This window comes from Alternaria viburni (genome assembly GCF_023758015.1).
Source record: "Alternaria viburni strain BMP 2772 chromosome Unknown scaffold_6, whole genome shotgun sequence".
Lineage (NCBI taxonomy): Eukaryota > Fungi > Ascomycota > Dothideomycetes > Pleosporales > Pleosporaceae > Alternaria > Alternaria viburni.
This window is the reverse complement of record NW_026055775.1, coordinates 1405418-1427147: the sequence shown is the minus strand read 5'-3', so window position 1 is coordinate 1427147 and position 21730 is coordinate 1405418. Positions and strand designations below refer to the sequence as shown.

Genomic DNA, 21730 nt, shown 5'->3' with positions numbered 1-21730 from the left:
TTCAGCCAAGCGTCAATGCGACAAACTCCGACCCGCGTGCTCACGCTGCAACAAGGCGAAGACCAATTGCATCTACGAAGCACAGGCTCCAGAACCGCCACCACTTGGGTCTCTTGATTGCTCTGAGGAGGCTTTCGATAGCACATCTGCATCTTCTTCACCTCATTCGCGCGTAAAGAGACGCGCTCGAGCTTGCTTTTCCTGCACGAGATGTCACCGGCTCAAGATCAAGTGCGACAGAAGATCTCCTTGTCGCAGATGCGCACTTTCCGGGTATGAGACGACATGTCTCTATACGCACAGAGTCAAGATAGCCGAGAAGACAATTGTACCGTCTTCTGTCTTTGCGCTTGAGGACCCCGAGTTTGTCGTAGCTACCTGGTTTCTGAGAAGACGAAGCTCTAGCCATTTCAGAGCTCTCCTAGATAGGGTGAGCCGTTTTCATGCCTGTTTCGCTCAATTCCCTGACCTCTGATCATCCACAGCTAGAATCACTGCCCGGTCTTGAGGCGCCCCCGTTTACTATGGCTATGCGGGAACATATTGCGGGAAACTGCTCGAGTGACTTCGCTCTAGCCGGCAACTTCCCCTTCGGAAGTCCGCAGTCTCAAGCTTATGCTTCGCTTGATAAAAGACAAGATCTTTTGCAAAACTCCTCTGCTTCTGCAGTGCTGTACGCCGATGCATACTTCAGGGTATATAACCCTTGTCTACCGGTCCTTGACCGGTCCACATTCATGTCAAAAATGGAGAGTTTTCACCATACGCAGACATCAGAGGATTCCAGCTGGCTCGCCCAATACTTCGTAGTACTCGGCCTTGGCGCCTATGCCACCACCCGCAATGACTCAGCTTCATCGGGATACTTTTACGCCAGCGAAGCTTGCTTAGCACAGACGGCATACATGTATCGTCCAACAACCGCAAACATTAGTACGCTGTGTCTCATGGTGCTTGCAAAGTCGGTGGCTTATGCAACTTGCTGGGCTCTAGACACCAGCTGGAACGTAATGGGCCTCGTCGTTCGCTTGTCCATGATGATGGTATTACATAAAGAATGGATGGCTGGATTCGATGAACCAGCAATTGCTCACGAGAGACAAGCTCGGCGGAAGTTATGGGTGTTAGTAGTGTACATGGACATACAACTGTCGTTGATCACCGGTCAGCAATCAGTACTCCCGCAGGACGACTTCCCAAGGGAGACGGAACATTGCGCACCAGCGACCTTGGAAGACTGCTTCGAATCCATTCTGCCCTGTTCGCTTTCAATCATACGTCACGTTCTTTCCCGGATCAACTCGGCGCACGACCAGATCACCTACGACGAAGCGGTGCAATATGACCTCGAAATACGCCACCTGATGCATCAAACGTCAGACTTGCCCGGTAGCGAACACCTACGATTAGCGCTCGATCTCTTCTTCCGTCGCGCGCTATCAGTTCTTCACGGGCAGTATGCGATAGCTCATGATGCTCAATCTCTATACTCGGTCTCCTATTTATCATTTCTCGAGTGCAATCTTGCGATGATGGGGCACCACCAACATTGCTTCTCACTCCCGGAGCAGAGCACGGACCTGGCATTAGTTGCACAACCATACATGTTGGACTTCTTCGCAGCTGCACTGTCAACTTGTGTACAGCTCCTCGCCCCGGTCCCGCCCCCTGACTACACAAGGGTACTCAGCACTTTGAGGAGTTGTGTTGAGCTCATCGGAAAGCAAGAGAGCAAGTCGCTGTGCTTTCGCACTGGATACCACCTTCTCAGTGCCGTGTTCGATCTGACAGACAGGACATATTCGGCCAGTGAATGAGCAACCACCTGATTAGAAACAGGTCAAGTGTCAGGAAAAGGCCGTAGACTAGACATATCAGTTCGCGGGCTTTGTACTCATAGCAGTTCACTTCAATTTAAGAACTTCGAGATGATGTCATAGTATGAATTACTTGATTTATACACTATCTACATGACGACGAATTCGGAAGTAGATCCCTACAGCCGACTTCGGTAGTGACCAGTGCTGTTTCCACCAGCGATCTCGGTGTCCAACACGGCAACACTAAGTTCGGGCAGGTTGAAGCGGAACACACCATCGCTTCCGGCGGTGAGCATCATGTTGTTGGTCTTAACGATGTTGATGCCAGTGAAGGGATCGTTGTACATGTAGGGGTCGCCAACGGAGTTGGTAAGGTAGGTGAGGTTGGCCATAGTACCCGGAGCAACGCCCTGGAATTGGACGCTTACAGGCACGTCAGCGTGGTCGGTGGTGTTGTAGACAGCACCCTTCCAGACCATGGCACCGTTGCGGTTCTCGTCGTAACCAGCACCCCAGTAGAGGGGTCCGTAGGAGGTGTTGGAGTGGGTGGGGAGGGTGTGAGAGATCGGGTGGTGGGCAAAGAGACTCCAGCAGTACCAGGTGACGGCCTTGGTGGTGCGCTTCGGGTCGGCATCGAACTGGATGAGAGTGATGGGCCACTGGAAGCGGTTGTTGTTCTTCAAGACAGGGGCGTAGAAGGTACCGGGAATGCGGTCGGAGTTGCGCTCGTATCCAATCAGAGAGACGGCTTCACCGACGGCACCCTGCCACCATGGGTAGGGGTACAAGTCACCCTCCCAGCGGATACCGCCGTTGACGTGGGTAGCGGCAACCTCACCGACAATGTGGCCGGCGTCGTTGTCGAATCGGTTGAACTCGTAAACGAGCTCATCAGGCTCGCGGTACGGGTGGTAGTCACCAAGCGCGTCAAGAGGCAGAATCTGGCCGTTGTCCTCGTTTGGTCCGTGGATCGGAGGGTCTCCAGCAGGGTCGCTAGATGCGGCTGAAGCAATGACCTGGATGTGAGGGTAGGCTTTGCTGATGGCGTTGTAAAACATGGGGAAGCGGTATGCGCGGTAAGACTCCCAGCCACCGGGGAAGCCAGCGAGCCAGTCCTCGTTACCGACCTCGACGTAGTTCAGCTCAAAGGGCTCAGGGTGTCCGAGCTCAGCGCGGCGTGCACCCCAAGTAGAGTTGGCAGGACCGCAAACGAACTCAATCTCGTCAAGAGCATCCTTGACGAAGGGCGCGAGGTCTCCCTGGGGCGTAACACCACCGTCCAAGTCAAGACCGGCCCAGACACCCAGAACGATCTCGAGACCCATGTCCTCAGACCACTCAAGGTACTCCATGAGACCAAGACCGTGAGTCTGCTGGTATCCCCATACACCCTGGAATCCAGGACGGTATCGCAGAGGACCAAGAGAGTCTTTCCAGTCCCAGTAAGAATCGTTCCTGAGACCCTCAAGCATGTTACCGCCTGGGAATCGGAGGAGCTTAGGGTTCATGTCGGCGAGAGCCTCAGCAATGTCGACACGGAGACCATTCTTGCGGCCCTTATAGGTCGGCGGGAAGAGGGAGATGAGGTTGAAGTCCAGTGCGCTGGCTGCGGCACCGTCGAAAGTGATAGAGAAGGTGTTGTTGGAGTTGGGCGCAGCCATCTCGGGAACGATCTCGAAAGTGTGCTCAGTCCAGTCGTCTGCAACGGACTTGGATGGCACTTCAACGGATGCAAATACATCGCTGGTCAAGTTTGATTCCAACGATGCAGTGAACACACCGCTGTACGCGCCCTTAACCCAGAAAGAGCCGGTGTAGGTCTGCGGGCGGACGTCCATACCCCAGTAGCCCTCGTTCTTGAAGCCAATCTTTCCGGTGGCATAGCTTCCATTTCCAGCTGAGACGCGCATGGACGCCGGCAACTGCTCAGACAGCGGCTCGTCTAGCATTTGAATGCTAAGCTGAGCGCCATTGACGCTGAAGTAGTGGTCCGTGGAAACGCTGTAGTTCTGGCTGTATTGGAAAGCACGGTTCTGGATCAACTCAGCGTAGATGCCACCATCGCCGGAGTTGTTGATATCCTGAGAAAATGTCAGTACATGGCATTCTGGCATGGATGATGATCACGATAACTTACCTCGTGAAGGAAGCCATAGCCGTAAGAGTGACCAAACGCGCCGGTTTGATTGCCTCCAGAGTTCTGGACAATAATGTCGGCAGCAAGCGCAGAAGTGGCGCAGGCCGCAGCTGCAATCCCTTTGAGAAACACCATCTTTGCGATCAAAAGACGATGAATTGCTGATCTCCCAAAGAACGTCCACTCTGGCTGACCTTATACCTTCGCCCATATCCCGGCTCACTAACCGTTCCCCAGCATCGCGGGTCTCCAGCCACGCCAGGTCTTGGCCACGGGAAGAATCAAGAGCAGTGTGCATACATGGGCCGGTACAATCGTCATGATATTTCCCGGATCGATGGCGTGTAGGCGAGAGAGCTTGTGTAGCGCCACCCGTCATTGGAGGACTCAGGCGTAGACGAGCGGAAGAATTGGATGAAGTCGAGGGTTAGTTCCTGACGATCCATGCATCCATGCCGGCGGATGCAGCGACCCCTCTCGAGTGACGTTATGCGATGTCCGACATCTTGGCTGATGGAAATGATGGCGCATGTCCAATACTTCTATCCACAGTGCGCGCATGGCATTGCGGATGTTCGGTCGCGGCGTTCGAATGAGCAATGGCATCGTCTTCAACTGCTGTCCAGCTGCTTGTGGACCTGAATTGGTGTCATAAGGCGTCTCCACTTACCGAGGCTAGGGAAAGAACCTGGGGCAGGCTGGGGTCTCCGCTCAATCGCAGCTCGGTGCTTTCGCCGTCAAAATGTCGTGTCGGCCTCATGCGCGGCTAAACTGCTACTTTGGTGCTAGCGCGTCCCAGCCTCCGAGCGGTACGAGATGAGACGGTTTGGCGCCCAGGGATCCTGTTCTTGTCCTGAATACTAAATGCCCACGACAGTAAAGCGCGGGAGCTTCCAATGTGAAGTGATGGAGTGATCCGGGGTGGGTATGTCAGCGCTTCGATCTTTCGGGTGAGCGTTCTCCGCTGTGGAAGATTCTGCTCTGTGGGGTAGTGCACTGACACTTGCTCGAGCAACAGCACTATCTGCTCGATTAGTCTGATTAGTAACAAAAGAAAAAGGCGCAGGAAATTAAGAGTTGTGAAAAGCGTGCTGAAGTTTCTAAACACATAGTAAATACCTGATCCCAATATCGCGCTCTCTAGAAAGTCGAAATCTTGATGTCGCAAGCCAGTGCTACATCGTCCCATTACCCGTTCAAGATAACATCCGTTTAGCCTTATTGCGCACCGATGCCCTTCGCCCTCTGTACAGTGTCATCGGAAAGGGTCAGCCTCTTGCGCGCTATCCCTCTTGACATTGCCCTGGTTCTCCTTCTCAACCCAAGCCGCCGTGCCACTGACGCTCACCACCACACAGCCCATGATTTCGCTTTCCCGAATGTCTAATCCAACAATGGCATTCGCACCCTTGCTTATGGCCTCTTTCACAAGCCTGTCGATGGCTTGATCGCGCGCCTGGTATACGATACTCGTCACGCTCTTGGCCTCTCCCCAACTGCTGTTGAAACTGCTTGCGATGTTCTTAATAAAGGATTTCGGGTCTTTGCGCGTCGCGCTTGTAGTTCCGTGGACGGCACCGAGGACGCGAATGACGCGGTGGCCGGGCAGGTCGGGTGTCGTTGATGTCAAGACTGCGGGTGTGCGACTTTGAGGTGCTTCGGTATCGATCGCAAGAGGCGTTGATGATGGCTGCTGAGGCATGGTGCCTTTTGAGTGGGGATGCCAGCTGGGCATGCGGTTGGGAGGGACCATCATGGTCGAGCGACGGTTGGTCAACATGTTGTTGATTGATGTGGTAAGGTAAGAGAGGGGAATTGAAGTTGAGCTCTTGATGTACGATGCGACTCAAGACGTATATATCAACGAAGAGCTGATGTAGTTGATATATGCGTAGTATATGATGTTCGAATTGGGCAGACAACAGGGCGCGACGATCGATCAATATATCCGAAGAGCACCTTGAATGACGTCCATCGGGTTGCGAAACACCTGAGGACCATGCCTCCCCATGGGCTGTCATCCAGGCATAGTTCCTAGACGTCTAAGCCACCATAAAAGCTGCTAAACAGCTGCTAAGACGGGCTGGAATGCCGTGCAGCAAAATTTCTGCAGGTGACGGAGATTAAACCGCCTTTTGCGACTGCGTTCTTGCCATAGAAACGCGGAGTGGGATTCCGCACTTGAGTTCGCGATGAGGTTCAGGCAAGTCGAGTCGAGGTATGAAACATGCGAGGTTGCGGGGCTACACCTCTGGTTTCAGACGCACCGCTGATACATGGATGATGCGTGAACGCCGATTTTGACAATGCCAGAATTTCTTCGTATTTCGGTGCGCAATGCCGTTGTATGCGCATTTGTGTGATCCTTATCGCCACATGCGGTGCATGGATAAGGCTTCCGCGAGGCTTTTTCTTTGAAGCCTTCTTGGTCATTACCGAGGCTTACCAAAGGGTGTGGTTGCTCATCGAGCGATGGAATCTACTGATATGCTGAACCTTGGCCAAGTCTTTCGTTGTCTCGTTGGTGTTGGGTAGAGTGCAGTTGATAGTGTTGTCTGGTGTATGTGATGCAATCGCCTAGTACCACGTGCAGGTGGGTCACGATGACGTCCCGATGTGGTTGACACAGCCGGCACCATCGGCCGTTTCGCATCTTCATTCCTCAAGACTACAACTACAGAAAGCTTTCTACCCCAACAGATCCAGACTCAAGCTTTGTACACCTGCTTTCCCTCAAACCATGTTTCCAAAACCTTGGCTTTGAGCAACTCCTCCCCCTTCCACTCCATGTCAACCACGCAAAAGTCTGCCATCTTGCCGACCTCCAAACTACCTACACGATCATCTGCAAATGATGAATATGCTGCACCCTGGGTAACAGCAGCCACTGCTTGTGTCAACTCAAGCCGGAAGTTCTCATTGACAGGCGCGTCTCCAGCATCCGGCTGTCTCGCCGACTTGCGCGTGGTAGCGACGTACAAATTCGGCAGCGGCGCATAGGGTGCGGTGGGTGTATCTGAGCCGATAGCCAGTGTCGCGCCATGATCCGAGAAGTCAGAGTACGCAAAGGCTCGCTTCACGCGTTCTGGACCAAGAAGCTTCGGCCACGCACGGAGGATAGCAGGATCTGAGTGAACTGGTTGAATACTTGCTGTTATGCCGAGCTGACCAAGTCGCTTCGCGTCTTCCGGTGCGGTAAGTTCGAGATGCTCGATACGGTGCCTCTGGTCTTGTTGTCCATATTTTTCCAGCACATTGACAGCATTATGAACAGCCTGATCACCTATTGCGTGCAATGCGCATTGAAGTCCGCCTTCGATCGCCTTCTTGACGACGGGATCGAGCATCTCCGGTGTCCAGATCGGACCCTCAAAATGGCCGTTTGAGGTATAGGGTTCTGCTAGCGCTGCAGTACACGCATCGATCACTCCGTCACAGATGACCTTGATGCCAACGACCCTCAGATCAGGGCTAGTGTTCTTGTTGAACTCCTGGCTCAGCTGGATAGCTCGCTCAACTTGTCGCAGGCGATGTTCTTCGCCATCGCCAGGCATAATGCACCAGTGCGCAGCCACCCGCATTGGTAGTCCTTCGGTAGATCGCAGGGATAGTATAGCTTCCCATGCACTCTCATCCATCGCCATATCGATGCAGCCTGTGCAGCCAACAGCATGATACGCCTTGATTGCAGTCCTCAAGGCCGCCATCTTCTCATCAAGAGGTGTGACCTTTGCAAGCCACGGCCAAACGATAAGTAATACGCAAGCTTCGCTAAGAAGCCCCGACGCGTTGCCATCTGAATCTCTTTCAATCGTTCCACCAGCAGGAGTCTCCATTTCTTGAACCCCCATCTCTTTCAAGGCCGCGCTATTGCACCAGCACGAATGAATATCTTTGGAATCTATGTAGATCGGTCTAGGATCTAGGTCGTCTAACATGCTCGCTTTGGCCTCCCCATTGGTCATCGAGTGCATCCAGCCTTTGCACATTATGCGCGGTTTATCTGGATTCGCTTTTGCGTACTTTAAGATGCGGGCACGAATCTCCTCAAGATCCTTTGCGTGGTCCAGGTCCACTTTGTGCAATGATTGCCCGAGCATGAGGAAATGCATGTGAGAATCGATGAACCCAGGAAGTACATGTTTTCCGCCAAGATCGCTCACTTTTGCACCCGTATTGCGGAGTTCTTGGACTTCGGAGTCCTCAGAGCTTCCGATGAAGCTGATCTTGCCATCTTGAACAGCTAACGTAGTATGGAATTGTGCTTCGGGTTGCGCTGCGCCGCTGTTGAAGAATCGACCGTTGGTGAAGACAGTGGTGTTTTGAGATCGAGACATGACGGGATGTTTGAGGCTGGATGATTTGTGTTGCGGAATGAGGGGTACAGTATCAGATGGGCATGCATGTCGAGTCTTAGATCCGATGCATCGCCGTAGCTGCCCCCACTACTTAACGCCTTATCACCTCGCGCCCTGCGCGCCTTACCTTGACATTGACTCTCCCTCCCGATATCGCTTCGGAGTTCGAGAAGGACTAGAATCGTTGAGCGCAGCCATGGCGACTACCACAGCGCATGTGCCGGATCAGACGACATACGAGGAGGCCCGAAATGGCGCCGCCGCTTATCTGCAGTCGCGACTCTTGGCGCAAGACCGTGTTGTCGACGAGAACTTCGAGATTCCCATTATCGATCTGACCCCTTCATTCTCTGCTTCTCTTGAGGATCGGCAAGTGGTAGCTGCACAGATTCGTCGAGCCTGCACCACCTCCGGGTTCTTCTACATCAGCAATCATCGCATACCAGGATCAGCCTGTGATGGCATCTTGCATCAGGCTGATCGCTTCATGCACGAACTGCCGCTGAGCAAGAAAGAGGCTTTGCATCTGAAGAACAACAAGTTTGGCTTGGGTTGGGAGCCGAGCGAGTATACATCCATCGCTGGTGACAAGGAGGAGAAGGAAGTCTTCAACTTCGCATACGAAGAGCGCCTGGACTTTTCTGGTGGCGATGGCGAATACAAGAATCTCGACGGGTCAACCGAGAAGAGTAACATGTGGCCTGATGAACAAGACCTGCCGGGCTTTTATGAAAACGTCCGTAAATACTATGGAGCTGTGAGTCAAATCCGCGAGAGGTGCTCATCACTTAGTGTGCGGGAATGCTCACCGTTTCTAGGTCCTCGATCTCGCGCGTCACTTGTTCCGCCTGTTTGCGCTCTCTCTAGATCTCTCTGAAGACTACTTCGACTCCATGACTGGGCACCCAGGTGGTATCGCACGACTTCTGTACTACCCGCCTCCCAAAACCCCTCTCACCAACAATCTTACGCCAGCTCAAGAGGCGCAGATCGGCCTCGGTGCGCACTCAGATTACGAGTGCTTCACATTGCTGCTCGCATCGACCGTGCCAGGTCTCGAGATCTTGAAACCTTCCGGCGAATGGTATATCGCTCCGCACATTCCCGACACCCTCATCGTGAATGTTGCTGACTTCCTCATGCGCTGGACGAATGGATTGTATAAGAGCACGGTGCATCGCGTTGTAAACCGGACCGCGGAGGCAAGATACAGTGTACCATTCTTCTTTTCGGTGAACTATGACACGGTGATTGAGACGTTGCCGACGTGCCTGAAAGAGGGCGAGGAGAGTCCCTACAAGCCAATCCGAGCGGGAGAATACATTCTGGAGAGGTTAAACGCGACGACGGCATATGGCGCAGGCTTTCAGCAGAAAGGGGAGTGAAATTGTATCGCGGACATGACATTCAGTCATGTGACTGTAAGCAAGAGTGTGGTGTTGTAGGAAGGCAAAGGACGCGACGCGTCGCGACATGCCGGCTACATGACATCACCACGCTACTGTCGCAAGTTCCAGGGGCTCGCTCTCTCAACACCTCGACGTGAACGTCTACATCAACACATCAATTTTACCAAGAATGTAGCGGCCTTGAATTCTTCATGATGCATAAAACTCCAAAGTGCTAATCTTCCATCAGTAGCATAATCCAGTTCGAGGCGCAGCTCAGTTTGGGAATCTAGGTCCGCCAAAGTTCGTGCCGGAATTGTCAATCTTCGTTGTCCGATTCGAGATGGCAATACTGAGCAGAGTGTATCACCCTTCATCTAAACGCATATTCAGGATATTTCTGCGAAGAGCATCTTACTGTGCATTCGCAGTCTTGTGGAACAATGCGCGGAGATGCTTATTCAGGGTCTAGTCCGCGAGGCAGCCAACCCCCGAGCTCAATCCCTTGCGGAACCTTGCTCGATCTACCATATTAACACCTAGATGAACACGGCTTACTACTATCAGGTTGGTGGTTCCTGTTTTGGTGTCTCTCGCGTTTTCGACGAATGAGATGCGTCACTTTCGTGCTGATGCGACCGAGCCATCTTGGTGCTCAGTGGCCGACGCGCACAACGTCAACGGGACAGATACAAAAACCACCAAAACAAGTTCCAGAGAGTTTCAAAACAGTTACCGACGTAAAGACGACTATAGCAATTCCCTATGCCAGCTGCGAAGCGTAGAAAGACCGGCGGTGCGGAGATGAAGGCGAAGAACAAGACCACTGAGCGAAAGCCGCTCCCAGTGACCGTTCTTTCCGGATTTCTGGTAAGTAACAGCTGAGGAATGTGAAGGTTGAGACTGACAACAGTAGGGCAGTGGAAAGACGACCTTGCTTCGGCACATCCTACAGTCGCCGGACCATGGGTTGCGCATCGCCGTCATTGTCAACGATATGGCATCAGTCAACGTCGACGCAAATCTCGTTAGTCGTGGCAACAGCAAGAACAGTAATGGAGAGATACGTCTAAAAGAGAAGGTCGTGCAAATGGAGAATGGTGAGACAATGACTGTACGAACCTCATGCAAGACATACGCTTACTTCTCATTCAGGCTGCATTTGCTGCACATTGCGAAGCGACTTACTTGTTGAACTAGCACGCCTGGCTTGGTCCGAGAACGCATTCGACCATGTAATCATCGAGAGCTCCGGTATCAGTGAGCCACAACAAGTGGCGGAGACCTTCACCACCGAGCTTACTGAGGCAATGATTGACGCCGAGGGACTGGAACCTGAGGAGAAGGAAGTCTTTGCTAAAGTGTGAGTCGGACTCAAGGCGGTGGTACGATACAGTAGCTTACAAATGTCCACAGCGCGAAGATCGGTGGGCTGAAGAGCATTGCGACGGTCGATACGATGGTCACAGTGGTGGATGCGTTCCGCTTCTTTTCCGAGTTCGACACGGCCGAGTTTCTGCAAGACCGCTTTGGGCGCGATGAAGTCCCAGATGAGGACCAGCGAACCATATCCGATCTCTTCGCGGACCAAATCGAGTTTGCCAATGTTATCATCATCAACAAGATCGATAGAGCAGACAAGGCAACCCTGGGGCGCGTCCGAGCATACATCAAGTCACTAAACCCGAAGGCGAAGATCATTGAAGCCAGGTACTCCAAGGTGGACGTTCGCGAGATGCTCAATACGGGCGTCTTCAACTTCGGCGAGGCTGTCGCAAGCGTTGGATGGCTCCAGTCGTTGCATGAAATGACAGTCATGGACGTCTCGGGAAGAAAGCGTGTCGCACCCAAGCCGGAGACGCTCGAGTAAGTCACTCGGTACCGGAAGCTTCGCTCATGCTGACCTGGATTTAGATATGGCATCGGCTCTTTCGTATATCGCGCTCGCAGACCATTCGACCCAATGAAGCTGTACCGGCTTATCCAGGGCAAGTTCATCTTGCTGCAAGACGAGGCAGAAGACGTCGCCGATGCCGAAGAGGACGAGGAAGAAGAAGAGGAGAACGGTGATGATGGCAACGACAACGCCATCGATGGTTCATCCGAATCTGGAAAAGCCAGCGCGTCCGAAGATGATTCCGACAAGGTCAGCGAGGACGATGAAGAAATTCCCCAGATGGATGACAAGGAGATTCTGGCGAACAAGAAGGCTTGCCCTTACTTCGGCGGCCTGCACCGAAGCAAGGGTCTCTTCTGGCTCGCCACGCGTCCTAATCAGATGGGCTCGTGGAGTACTGCAGGCGCAATGCTGACACTCGGCTCTGAGATGCCGTGGTTCTGCTGCGTGTCCGAAGAAGACTGGGGCGCCGACGAAGACACGCTGAAGGCTATTAGGAACGACTTCGAGGGTGGTGAGTATCCTATTCACGAAGTACTTGTGAGACATCCACTGACTTTGCATACCTATATTCAGAGTGGGGCGACCGTAGACAAGAAATGGTGTTCATCGGAGAGAAACTTGACGTCGACCGGTTGACGAAGATGCTTGACGCTTGCCTTTTGACGAAAAAGGAGATGAAGAAGTGGGAGAAGGTCATGCATGACGATTCGTTGGACGATGACGAGAAGGAAGAGACTCTGCAGGAAATGTGGGACGACGGCTACTGGGCCGAGTGGCCGCGGGCGCAGGATGAAGAGGAAAACGACCATGGTCACGATCACTCTCATGACCACGGCCATCATCATCACGGCCACAGGCATTGATCGATGATATGGACGATGGTGGTGTCCAGTTGCGGAAAGAGCAAGAAGCGCTAGCCATGACGTCATAGCACGATAGCCATCCGACCGATCGGAGGACCACATCAAGGGTCTCATCTCAGCTTCTTTCCTACATGCAATTGCTACTCGAACTTTTGTTCTATGATTAAACAATGTTATCTGCACCTTGTTAAGTTTTGAGATAATTGGTCACGGTGATCACGCCGTCAATCTGTGCGCCCATACCACAGGCTAGACCGGTTGCTGGTCCCCGCAACGCCTACCTCACGCTGCTGTTGCGTTGGTGAGTCGGTCTGCCCCAACGAATGTCCGCGTTTCGGAAAAATTATATTGATCTCTTCGCTGTCCCTCAATCCCCCAATCGTTATGTCCCTAAAGTGCTTTCCGGAAGCGGTCGCGGAGCCTCCCTCCGCTTCGAGAACGGCAGTCCTTCCCTTCAATTCTTCTTGGACAAGAAGCATATCTTATAAGGATGTCTTTTGTCGCCTGGTAATTTTCTTTAACATACCCTTCATCTCTGTATTTAGCATGTCGCTGCGTTCATTGCTAATCGGATTGACACTGGCCGGCCCAGGCTTTTCGTTGGTGTCGCAAGATGGACAGACAGGCCGCCTGCCAGCTATGGGCTGGAGCACATGGAACGAGTACGAATGCGCCATCAACGAGACCGTCATCCTGGAAGTCGCCGAACTTCTCATCTCTCTTGGTTTGAAAGACCTCGGCTACAATTATGTGAACATAGATGATTGTTGGTCCGACAAGTCTTACCAACGCGACAACGTTACAGGAAGGATCCGTCCGGACTATGCTAAGTTTCCGGATGGTATCAAACATACAGCGGACGAGGTTCATAAGCTCGGGCTCAAAGTCGGCATCTACGGTGATGCTGGCGACACAACATGCGGTGGATATGCTGGCTCACTGGGACACGAGGAAGTAGATGCCAGGACCTTTGCCGATTGGGGCATCGACTGTAAGCTACATATACTGTACACGCCAATCCATTGCTTATCCTTACTAGACTTGAAGTACGACAACTGCGCCGTTGCTGATGAATGGGACGACGAGTACCGATGGTGGCCAGAGAATTGGCTAGGAGGTCCTCCCGCTGAAGATCAGAGCGCTGGCGGAGATGGTGAAGCTCGGCCGATCCCAGCGCCCGCGGGCTACGATTGGACGACCTCGAATAGCTTCACGCGTTACAAGACCATGAGTGATGCCCTCCTCGCAACAAATCGTACGATTGAATACTCGCAATGTGCCTGGGGCCATGCCCACATCGAGCAGTGGGGCAACGATACCGGCCATAGTTGGCGCATGTGGGGAGACATCTACCCAGAGTGGTACGGCAAGCATCAGTACTCTTGGGGCATCATGCCCATCCTCAATCATGCATGCTTTTTCAACAACGATACCGACTTCTGGGGACACGGCGACTGGGATATGCTTGAGGTGGGCAACGGAAACCTTACCTTCCAAGAGAGTCGATCTCACTTCGCCCTCTGGGCTGCTCTGAAGTCGCCTCTAATCATCGGCACCCCTCTTCACAGGATCGAGCCGGCAATCTTGGAGATCCTGAGCAACAAGGAGCTCATCGACTTCAATCAAGATCCAGTCTTTGGTGCTGCAGCCAAACCATACAAATGGGGTATCAACGCTGACTGGACTTGGAACCAATCGCATCCCGCTGAGTATTGGAGTGGGCGGTCTTCCAAAGGTGTGCATGTGTTTGCATTGAACACACTGAATGCGACCCAGACCAAGGCCATCGACTTCGCGGAGGTGCCTGAGTTGGATGCGGAGGCTGAATACACCGTGTTCGACTCATGGACTGGGGAAAAGCAGGGGAACTTCAAAGGACGGTACGAAGCAGTTGTTGATTCGCATGACACCGCGGTTGTCCGACTCGTTAAGACGAGCGATGCTGGCTACGGCGCGTCGCACTATCAGTTGTAAGACAACGCGATGGTTTACGCGAATCCGACGCGTCGTAGTTTTGTCGTGTTGCCGCTAGGTGTGGCTACTATTTGTGTCGCAATCTTCCGTCTTTCTTTCGCGAGGTGGAAGTATACGCCGCCTCAAGAGGTACTTGCATGTTGAGTCTTAAGGATGTGTAGGCTTCAAAATGCGACACAATTTTAGCCGCCTGATGTAGCTTCAAATACGCCTTACGTCACTCGCGACCAACTCGCGCTTCCCAAGCAACCGAGAAGCGTGCCCCATACCTGGACGTCGGACACACGTGCGGGGTAATGCACACCTCACCTCGTATTGCTACATTTCTTTGGTGCATCGAGACTACATCATGATGCATGTTTTATGTTCCGAGGCTAAATGCGACAGGGTGTTCTCCGGATCTTCTCCGGGCCAGAAAGTGTAGGCGAAGCTACTCGGCATGCGATACCATGCAAGACATCAGGCAATGGGTACAAGATCTGCAAAGCAAAAAGTGTGAACTGAGCGTGGAATGCGGGGATCGCGCGCTATACCCAGAATGGGATCCGCAGTGGACAGGCATATTATCGTCCATCAATGAGAAGCTACATCGGCGCAGGGCTGAAGCGATGATCCCAGGTACATAGTCGTAGTGTTTTCCTGGTATCGTCAGCCCTCACAGCCCATCACCAGGAGCTCAGGACTTACAGAAGCAGGAATTAGTCCATATGCTAACTCTAGCGACCTTGACAGTCGCTTCAGGGCTCATTCCACTGGTAGCAGCAAGCGACGCACGCCTTTGGTACACAGCGCCCGCCGCTTCTGATGCCTGGACAGACGCACTCCCAATAGGAAATGGGCGCCTCGGTGCCATGGTATTCGGAATACCCGTACAAGAGCGCATACAGCTCAACGAAGAGACCATCTGGTCTGGTGGCCCTCGAGATCGTGTGAACCAAAACGCGTCCCAGACGATTTCGGATGTAAGAGACTTGCTCGCACGAGATCAGGCAGGCGAAGCAGAAAAGCTGGCGAACCTGGGTATGATGGGCACGCCCCAAAGCGTTAGGAACTACCAACCGCTGGGAGAAATGGAAGTCTACTTTGATGGTACTAGCGACTACGACAATACGACTTACGAACGATGGCTTGATCTCGAAACGGCAACGGCAGGGGTCAAATTCAGTGTCAATGATACGCTATACGAGCGCGAGATGTTCGTGTCAACCCCAGACGACGTACTTGTGCATCATTTACAAGTCACCGGATCTGAAAAACTCTCATTCCAGATACGCGTACACAGACCACAGGACGGCTTGAACGAGGCGTCAGATCAGGACTGGAACGCGAACGGAGTTGCGTACATGACTGGAGGGACTGGCGGTGTTGATCCCATTATCTTCACATCCGCTTTGGCAGTTAATACCGATGGCAACATGAAGACGCTTGGCGAATTCATCGTCGTCGACAATGCCACGGAAGCAACGGCTTACTTTGCAGCTTCCACTTCTTACCGAGCCAACGACACGCGCATGGCTGTAGACGGTACTATGCAGCGAGCCCGTCAATACACATATGCTGAACTTCGACAGCGCCACATCGGAGATTATGCGCCGTTGTATAATGCCAGCGTCCTGGAGTTCACGGGATCCGACGCAAACGCTAGTAGCCTTCCAACGGACGCGCGCATCAACGCAACACGCGAAGGAGCTGTCGACCCAGGGCTGACCGCTCTGGGATACAACTACGGCCGCTACATGTTGATCGCATCGTCGCGCATTGGCAATTTACCATCTAACCTCCAAGGTATCTGGAACAAAGAATTCATGCCGCAATGGGGCTCCAAGTATACCGTCAACATCAACCTCCAGATGAACTATTGGCCCGCGGAAGTCACCAGTCTGTCAAGTCTGCACATCCCGTTATTTGATCATCTGGATCTTATGCGAAAGAACGGCATTCTCACTTCCAAGAAGATGTACAATGCCTCCGGATGGATGTCCCACCACAACACCGATCTATGGGGTGACACCGCGCCTGTGGATCGCTATCTTCCGGCTACCTACTGGACATTGTCGTCTGGGTGGCTTGTTACCCATATACTCGAGCATTACTGGTATACAGGTGACAAAGACTTCTTAGCGTCCAGGCTAGATATCGTCTCCGGTGCTATTGAGTTTTACTTGGATACGCTACAGCCATACAGCATTAATGGAACGGAATATCTCGTCACCAATCCTTCTGTGTCCCCGGAGAACAGTTATATTGCCGCAGATGGAAAGACCTATTATTTCGACATCGCGCCAACATGTGATATCGAGATCCTCAACGAGCTCTTCACTAACTACCTCCGGGCGGTCAACACTCTTGATAACGGCACCGTCGAATCGTCGTTCCTGCAACGAGTCCGAGACACCCAAGCGAGACTTCCACCATACCGCTACTCAAAGCGCTATCCGGGCACGTTGCAAGAGTGGATGCAGGACTACGAGCAAGCAGAACCAGGCCATCGCCACGTGAGCCACTTATACGCACTCTATCCAGGCACGCAGATCTTCCCACCAGGTGCGCCAGGCTACGACGACAAGCTCTTCAACGCCGCCGCGGCTACACTCGCAGATCGTCTCTCTCACAACGGCGCTGGGACGGGCTGGTCGCGTGCATGGACGATCAACTGGTATGCGCGGTTGCAGAACCGGACAGCGCTGGCTGAGAATGTTTATCAGTTCTTCAATACCAGTGTGTACAATAACCTGATGGATGTTAATGAGGGTGTGTTCCAGATCGATGGCAATCTGGGCTTCGTGAGTGGTGTGGCGGAAGCGCTACTTCAGTCGCACATCGTGGATGAAAAGGGTGTACGAGAGGTATGGCTCCTACCCGTGTTGCCTAAGCAATGGAGTTCGGGAAGTGTGTCTGGACTGGTGGCTAGAGGTGGGTTTGTGTTCGATTTGGAGTGGGCCGATGGCAGGATTAGCAAGATGAAGATGATGAGTCGGGTTGGTGGTAGTGTGGTGGTCAAGTATGATGCTGGGTCGGGGAACAGTACAGTAGCTGGAGATGTTGTTACGCCTAGCGCTGGGGCGATTCAGGCAGTACCTGGTGGTAAGATGAGGATGGATACGAAGGCGAACCAGATGATGAACTTCGATTTCACGTGGTGAGCTTCGTGCTCATACGTGGTAGAACAGCTCAGCTTGGAACTGTAGCGAAGACACATTAGTTTTGCCATGGAGCGATGTGCGCTTTCGATGGTGGATCAAGACGCGACAAAGTCCTTGCGGTCGACGAGGAGTGCGGACAGCAGTAGATATGCGTAAAAAGCGCGATACACGTAGTTTCTAGGCTGATACTTGGGCTTGGTTCCGAGAATCACAAGTGATGTCGTGATCTGCTGGCGGTTGCGGCCAACACGCACTGAAAGATGAAGAAGGGTTGTAGGGTCCTCGAGGGGTGCGCTAGGCCAAAGAGAGGTGTAAAATGGGAAGCGCGCGGGCCTAGCGCGAAATCGCGAGGAAAGCGCGTCTGGTCCTTGTCCCCCTAGCGACAGCGTGTGTTTGCCCCTCTACAACCACCATTACGACTGACGATACGCACGATACACATAATGGCGGACAGACAGACTCCTTTCTCAATCAGCCTCTTCGGCAGCCAAGCCGGTGACGGGCCCGGCGATGCAGCTGCGCCCTCACGCGTGCACCAAGCGCTTGTCGACTTTATTATGGACTTTACCCTCGACAACATCTTCGTCTACAGGTATGACAGATAGTCGCACGTGCCATATGCAGCGGTCTAACTATTTGCAGAGACCAAATCCGCGAGAATGTTCTCTTGAAGCAATACTACTGCGACATTGACGTCGCGCATCTGATCAGCTACAGCCCAGAGCTTGCGCATGATCTCAGGCAGAATCCGGCAGAGATTATACCCCTCGTACGTTGTACACTCTGGAATCGCATGCGCATGCTAATGCCTCCCAGTTCGAGTCGGCATTGAAGACGTGCACACAGCGCATCGTATACCCCTCACAAAAGAACATCCAGCTCCCAGAACACCAGCTGCTCCTCCACTCGAACGCTTCAGAACTCTCCATCCGCGACCTGACCGCGACCAACGTCTCGCAACTCGTCCGTATACCCGGTATCATCATCGGCGCATCTACACTTTCGTCCAAATCTACCGCACTCGCTATACGATGCAGGAATTGCCAGCATGAAGAGATCCTTCCCGTATCGGGTGGTTTCTCCGGTGTTTCCCTCCCAAGGACATGTGGTAGAAAGAAGGGAGAGGGCGAGCAGGGAGAACAATGCCCGCTGGACCCTTACTATGTCATGCACGAGCGCTGCCAGTTCATTGACCAGCAGGTGCTCAAGCTGCAAGAAGCGCCCGATCAGGTCCCGGTCGGTGAGCTACCCCGACACATCATGATCTCCGCAGACCGCTATCTGGCGAATCGCGTCGTTCCGGGTACACGGTGCTCCGTGATGGGTGTCTTCTCTATCTACCAGCAGAAGGGCTCGAGGCGTGCAGGCAACGCCGCAGTAGCCATTCGCAACCCATACATACGCGCTGTCGGCATACACGCCGAGGTAGACCACGGCAGCAAAGGAAATGCCGTCTTCACCGAGGAGGAGGAACAAGAGTTTTTGGAGATGAGCAGGAGGCCCGACATCTACGAAGTCTTCGCGCGCTGCATCGCACCCTCTATCTACGGAAACCAGGACATCAAGAAGGCTATCGCTTGCTTACTGATGGGTGGCGCAAAGAAGATCCTGCCGGACGGGATGAAGCTGCGTGGAGACATCAACGTACTCCTCTTGGGTGACCCCGGTACCGCCAAATCGCAACTCTTGAAGTTCGTCGAGAAAGTGTCACCCATTGCCATCTATACCTCAGGAAAAGGATCTTCGGCAGCTGGTTTGACAGCATCTGTGCAGCGCGACCACAACACACGAGAGTTCTACCTCGAAGGTGGTGCTATGGTACTGGCCGATGGTGGCGTAGTATGCATTGACGAGTTCGACAAGATGCGCGATGAAGACCGAGTAGCCATTCACGAAGCCATGGAGCAACAAACCATCTCCATCGCCAAAGCAGGTATCACCACAATTCTCAACTCGCGAACATCTGTACTAGCAGCTGCCAACCCCATCTTCGGTCGCTACGACGACATGAAGACACCTGGCGAGAACATCGACTTTCAGACCACCATTCTGTCGCGTTTCGACATGATCTTCATTGTGCGCGATGAACACGATCGCGGCCGTGACGAGCGAATAGCAAAGCACGTCATGGGTATCGCAATGGGTGGCCGAGGTGTCGAAGAGACCGTACAAGCCGAGATTCCGATCGAGAAGATGAAGCGCTACATCACATACTGTCGGCAAAAGTGCGCGCCGCGTCTTTCGCCTGAGGCTGCGGAGAAGCTGTCGAGTCACTTCGTCAGCATCAGGCGGCAAGTGCACGCTTCGGAGATCAACGCAAACCAAAGATCCAGTATCCCAATTACTGTCCGTCAACTAGAAGCCATTATCCGTATCACCGAGTCGCTGGCCAAATTATCGCTGTCGCCCATCGCTGACGAGTCGCACGTCGATGAGGCCATTCGTCTCTTCCTCGCGTCTACGATGGATGCGGTGAATCAGGGCGAGGGCCAGAGCTCAAAGGAGCTCATGGACGAGGTCAACAAAGTCGAAGAGGAACTCCGAAGACGTATGCCTATCGGCTGGCAAGTCAATCTGTCGACGCTCAAGCGTGAGATGGTCGATGGAAAGGGTTACTCGGAACAAGCACTCGCTCGCGCACTTCACGTTATGAACGCCCGCGAGACGATCAGATGGAGACATGGCGGTAGTGTAGTGTTCAGAGCAAGCGCATAAGCGATGCGCTGGATTCGGATTGGCATAACGGCGTCTAGCGTTGATGGTGTTTGCATATGCTCCGCGGGTGCTTTGAGCGTGGGTTTGGGCGGGCAGGCACGCCGATGCTGCTTCGTGATGAGATATACTGAAACGCTCACGATGGAGAGCTGTATCGCGGCGTCTTCCTAGCAATGTAATGTTGGATTTATTCCCTATGGGTTATGCTCCCTCTTACCTTCTGCTGTGTTCGATGTTGTCAGCGTTGTAATACGCTCTCATGCCGGTGTGCAGCGGCCATCCTGAACAGCGAAAGGCCGCAGATACCGCGATTGCCGTCCGTACTTTTCCAACTCCTGCCTTCTCTCTCTTTCTCTTTCTCGGCCTGAACAGCCGGCGGAGATCAGCTCCGCGCCATTGCACAGCCCGCCGTCAGTCACTGATCGAAACTCGTGCACATTCTGCCTAGGCAGCCCAGCGCATCGCCCCACCCGGACACACCAAGACCTCTTCGCCTCATCACGGGACCCGTCCTCCACAGTGGCCAATGATGATGCTCTGGCTCATAAGATGGGGATACGATCGATACTTCCATACCCCGGTCGGGTCGCTCAGGAACCAGGGTCCCGTAGGGCTGCAGCGGGCGCTAGCGGGATCTAAAAGTCTAAGGTGAATGCAACCAAGGTAATCAGTCCTCCACGAACTACGATCAAGTCTAGCCCATGCCCTCCATAGGAACGCGATGAGTTCAGATGCCCTGCTGGGATGCTACTGGAAAAGGAACTATTTCAGTGGGACTATTTGATCAGTACTGTGGACATGGCTAGTGTTGCGGCTCTAGAAGCTCGGACTAGATCGTATGGTGCCTGAGAAGCGGGCCCACGGGCCTGTATCAGTATCTGTCTCGTGACGAGGAGAACTTGCTTTGAGAACGGCTCGCCGAACATCCGAGTTGGAGACTGGAGGAAGTGGCAGCCTTGGATGATGTAGCTTGGTGGCAGTGATGGTATGGACTGGTCACTGCGACTTGGTGAACATGATCTTGAAGATACCGAATCAATTCAATGTGCTAATCGATAAATACCTAAATTCCGCCAGTTTCCCGTTCATGTACCTAGGGATAGGCGCGCACAGTGTCAGGCGGGTACTTGCGGCAGTGACGGACAGGCCTCTGATGGGCACCGCACGCCCATTCCATATCAGCCACGATATGACGTCGGAACACCAACAGTATTGGAATCCAGCGGCGGAGACATTTCTGCATCTGCAATTGACGTGGGGATCAGACTCATTCAGCTATGGCTGACTGTATGGGGGCGCGCGTCGGCCCGCGCCGTACCAATGTATGACACACTTCGCAGGGGCGCTATGATGATCTCTCTGGGGGTGGAGGACGTGGGCCTAAGGATCAGTCTTGACGTGCCTGCTAAGAATAGCCTCAATTCAGATTCAC

General features: G+C 53.2%; 9 protein-coding genes across 9 annotated transcripts; 6 read left to right on the top strand and 3 right to left on the bottom strand.

Annotated features, from left to right (window-relative positions):
• Window positions 1–1996: 1996 nt before the first annotated feature.
• Window positions 1997–4092, bottom strand: J4E79_003950 (uncharacterized protein; the record flags this gene model as incomplete). The annotated part of the gene is made up of 2 exons (XM_049352840.1): window positions 1997–3901; window positions 3958–4092. 2 exons carry the CDS (start codon window positions 4090–4092, stop codon window positions 1997–1999), a joined length of 2040 nt encoding a protein of 679 aa, XP_049213219.1.
• A 1083-nt stretch (window positions 4093–5175) lies between these two features.
• Window positions 5176–5737, bottom strand: J4E79_003949 (uncharacterized protein; the record flags this gene model as incomplete). Its single annotated transcript, XM_049352839.1, has 2 exons — window positions 5176–5202; window positions 5255–5737. 2 exons carry the CDS (start codon window positions 5735–5737, stop codon window positions 5176–5178), a joined length of 510 nt encoding a protein of 169 aa, XP_049213218.1.
• A 928-nt stretch (window positions 5738–6665) lies between these two features.
• On the bottom strand, window positions 6666–8294 carry J4E79_003948 (uncharacterized protein; the record flags this gene model as incomplete). Its single annotated transcript, XM_049352838.1, has 1 exon — window positions 6666–8294. One exon carries the CDS (start codon window positions 8292–8294, stop codon window positions 6666–6668), a length of 1629 nt encoding a protein of 542 aa, XP_049213217.1.
• A 217-nt stretch (window positions 8295–8511) lies between these two features.
• On the top strand, window positions 8512–9700 carry J4E79_003947 (uncharacterized protein; the record flags this gene model as incomplete). Its single annotated transcript, XM_049352837.1, has 2 exons — window positions 8512–9072; window positions 9134–9700. 2 exons carry the CDS (start codon window positions 8512–8514, stop codon window positions 9698–9700), a joined length of 1128 nt encoding a protein of 375 aa, XP_049213216.1.
• Window positions 9701–10468: 768 nt separating this feature from the next.
• J4E79_003946 (uncharacterized protein) lies at window positions 10469–11573 on the top strand (the record flags this gene model as incomplete). Its single annotated transcript, XM_049352836.1, has 4 exons — window positions 10469–10573; window positions 10620–10803; window positions 10904–11066; window positions 11120–11573. The coding sequence occupies 4 exons, from the start codon at window positions 10469–10471 to the stop codon at window positions 11571–11573; spliced, it is 906 nt and encodes a 301-aa protein (XP_049213215.1).
• Window positions 11574–11666: 93 nt separating this feature from the next.
• On the top strand, window positions 11667–12466 carry J4E79_003945 (uncharacterized protein; the record flags this gene model as incomplete). The annotated part of the gene is made up of 2 exons (XM_049352835.1): window positions 11667–12114; window positions 12177–12466. The coding sequence occupies 2 exons, from the start codon at window positions 11667–11669 to the stop codon at window positions 12464–12466; spliced, it is 738 nt and encodes a 245-aa protein (XP_049213214.1).
• A 639-nt stretch (window positions 12467–13105) lies between these two features.
• Window positions 13106–14440, top strand: J4E79_003944 (uncharacterized protein; the record flags this gene model as incomplete). The annotated part of the gene is made up of 2 exons (XM_049352834.1): window positions 13106–13457; window positions 13506–14440. 2 exons carry the CDS (start codon window positions 13106–13108, stop codon window positions 14438–14440), a joined length of 1287 nt encoding a protein of 428 aa, XP_049213213.1.
• Window positions 14441–15291: 851 nt separating this feature from the next.
• Window positions 15292–17583, top strand: J4E79_003943 (uncharacterized protein; the record flags this gene model as incomplete). Its single annotated transcript, XM_049352833.1, has 1 exon — window positions 15292–17583. The coding sequence occupies one exon, from the start codon at window positions 15292–15294 to the stop codon at window positions 17581–17583; it is 2292 nt and encodes a 763-aa protein (XP_049213212.1).
• A 443-nt stretch (window positions 17584–18026) lies between these two features.
• MCM5 (minichromosome maintenance protein 5) lies at window positions 18027–20298 on the top strand (the record flags this gene model as incomplete). Its single annotated transcript, XM_049352832.1, has 3 exons — window positions 18027–18175; window positions 18226–18352; window positions 18400–20298. The coding sequence occupies 3 exons, from the start codon at window positions 18027–18029 to the stop codon at window positions 20296–20298; spliced, it is 2175 nt and encodes a 724-aa protein (XP_049213211.1).
• Window positions 20299–21730: the final 1432 nt, after the last annotated feature.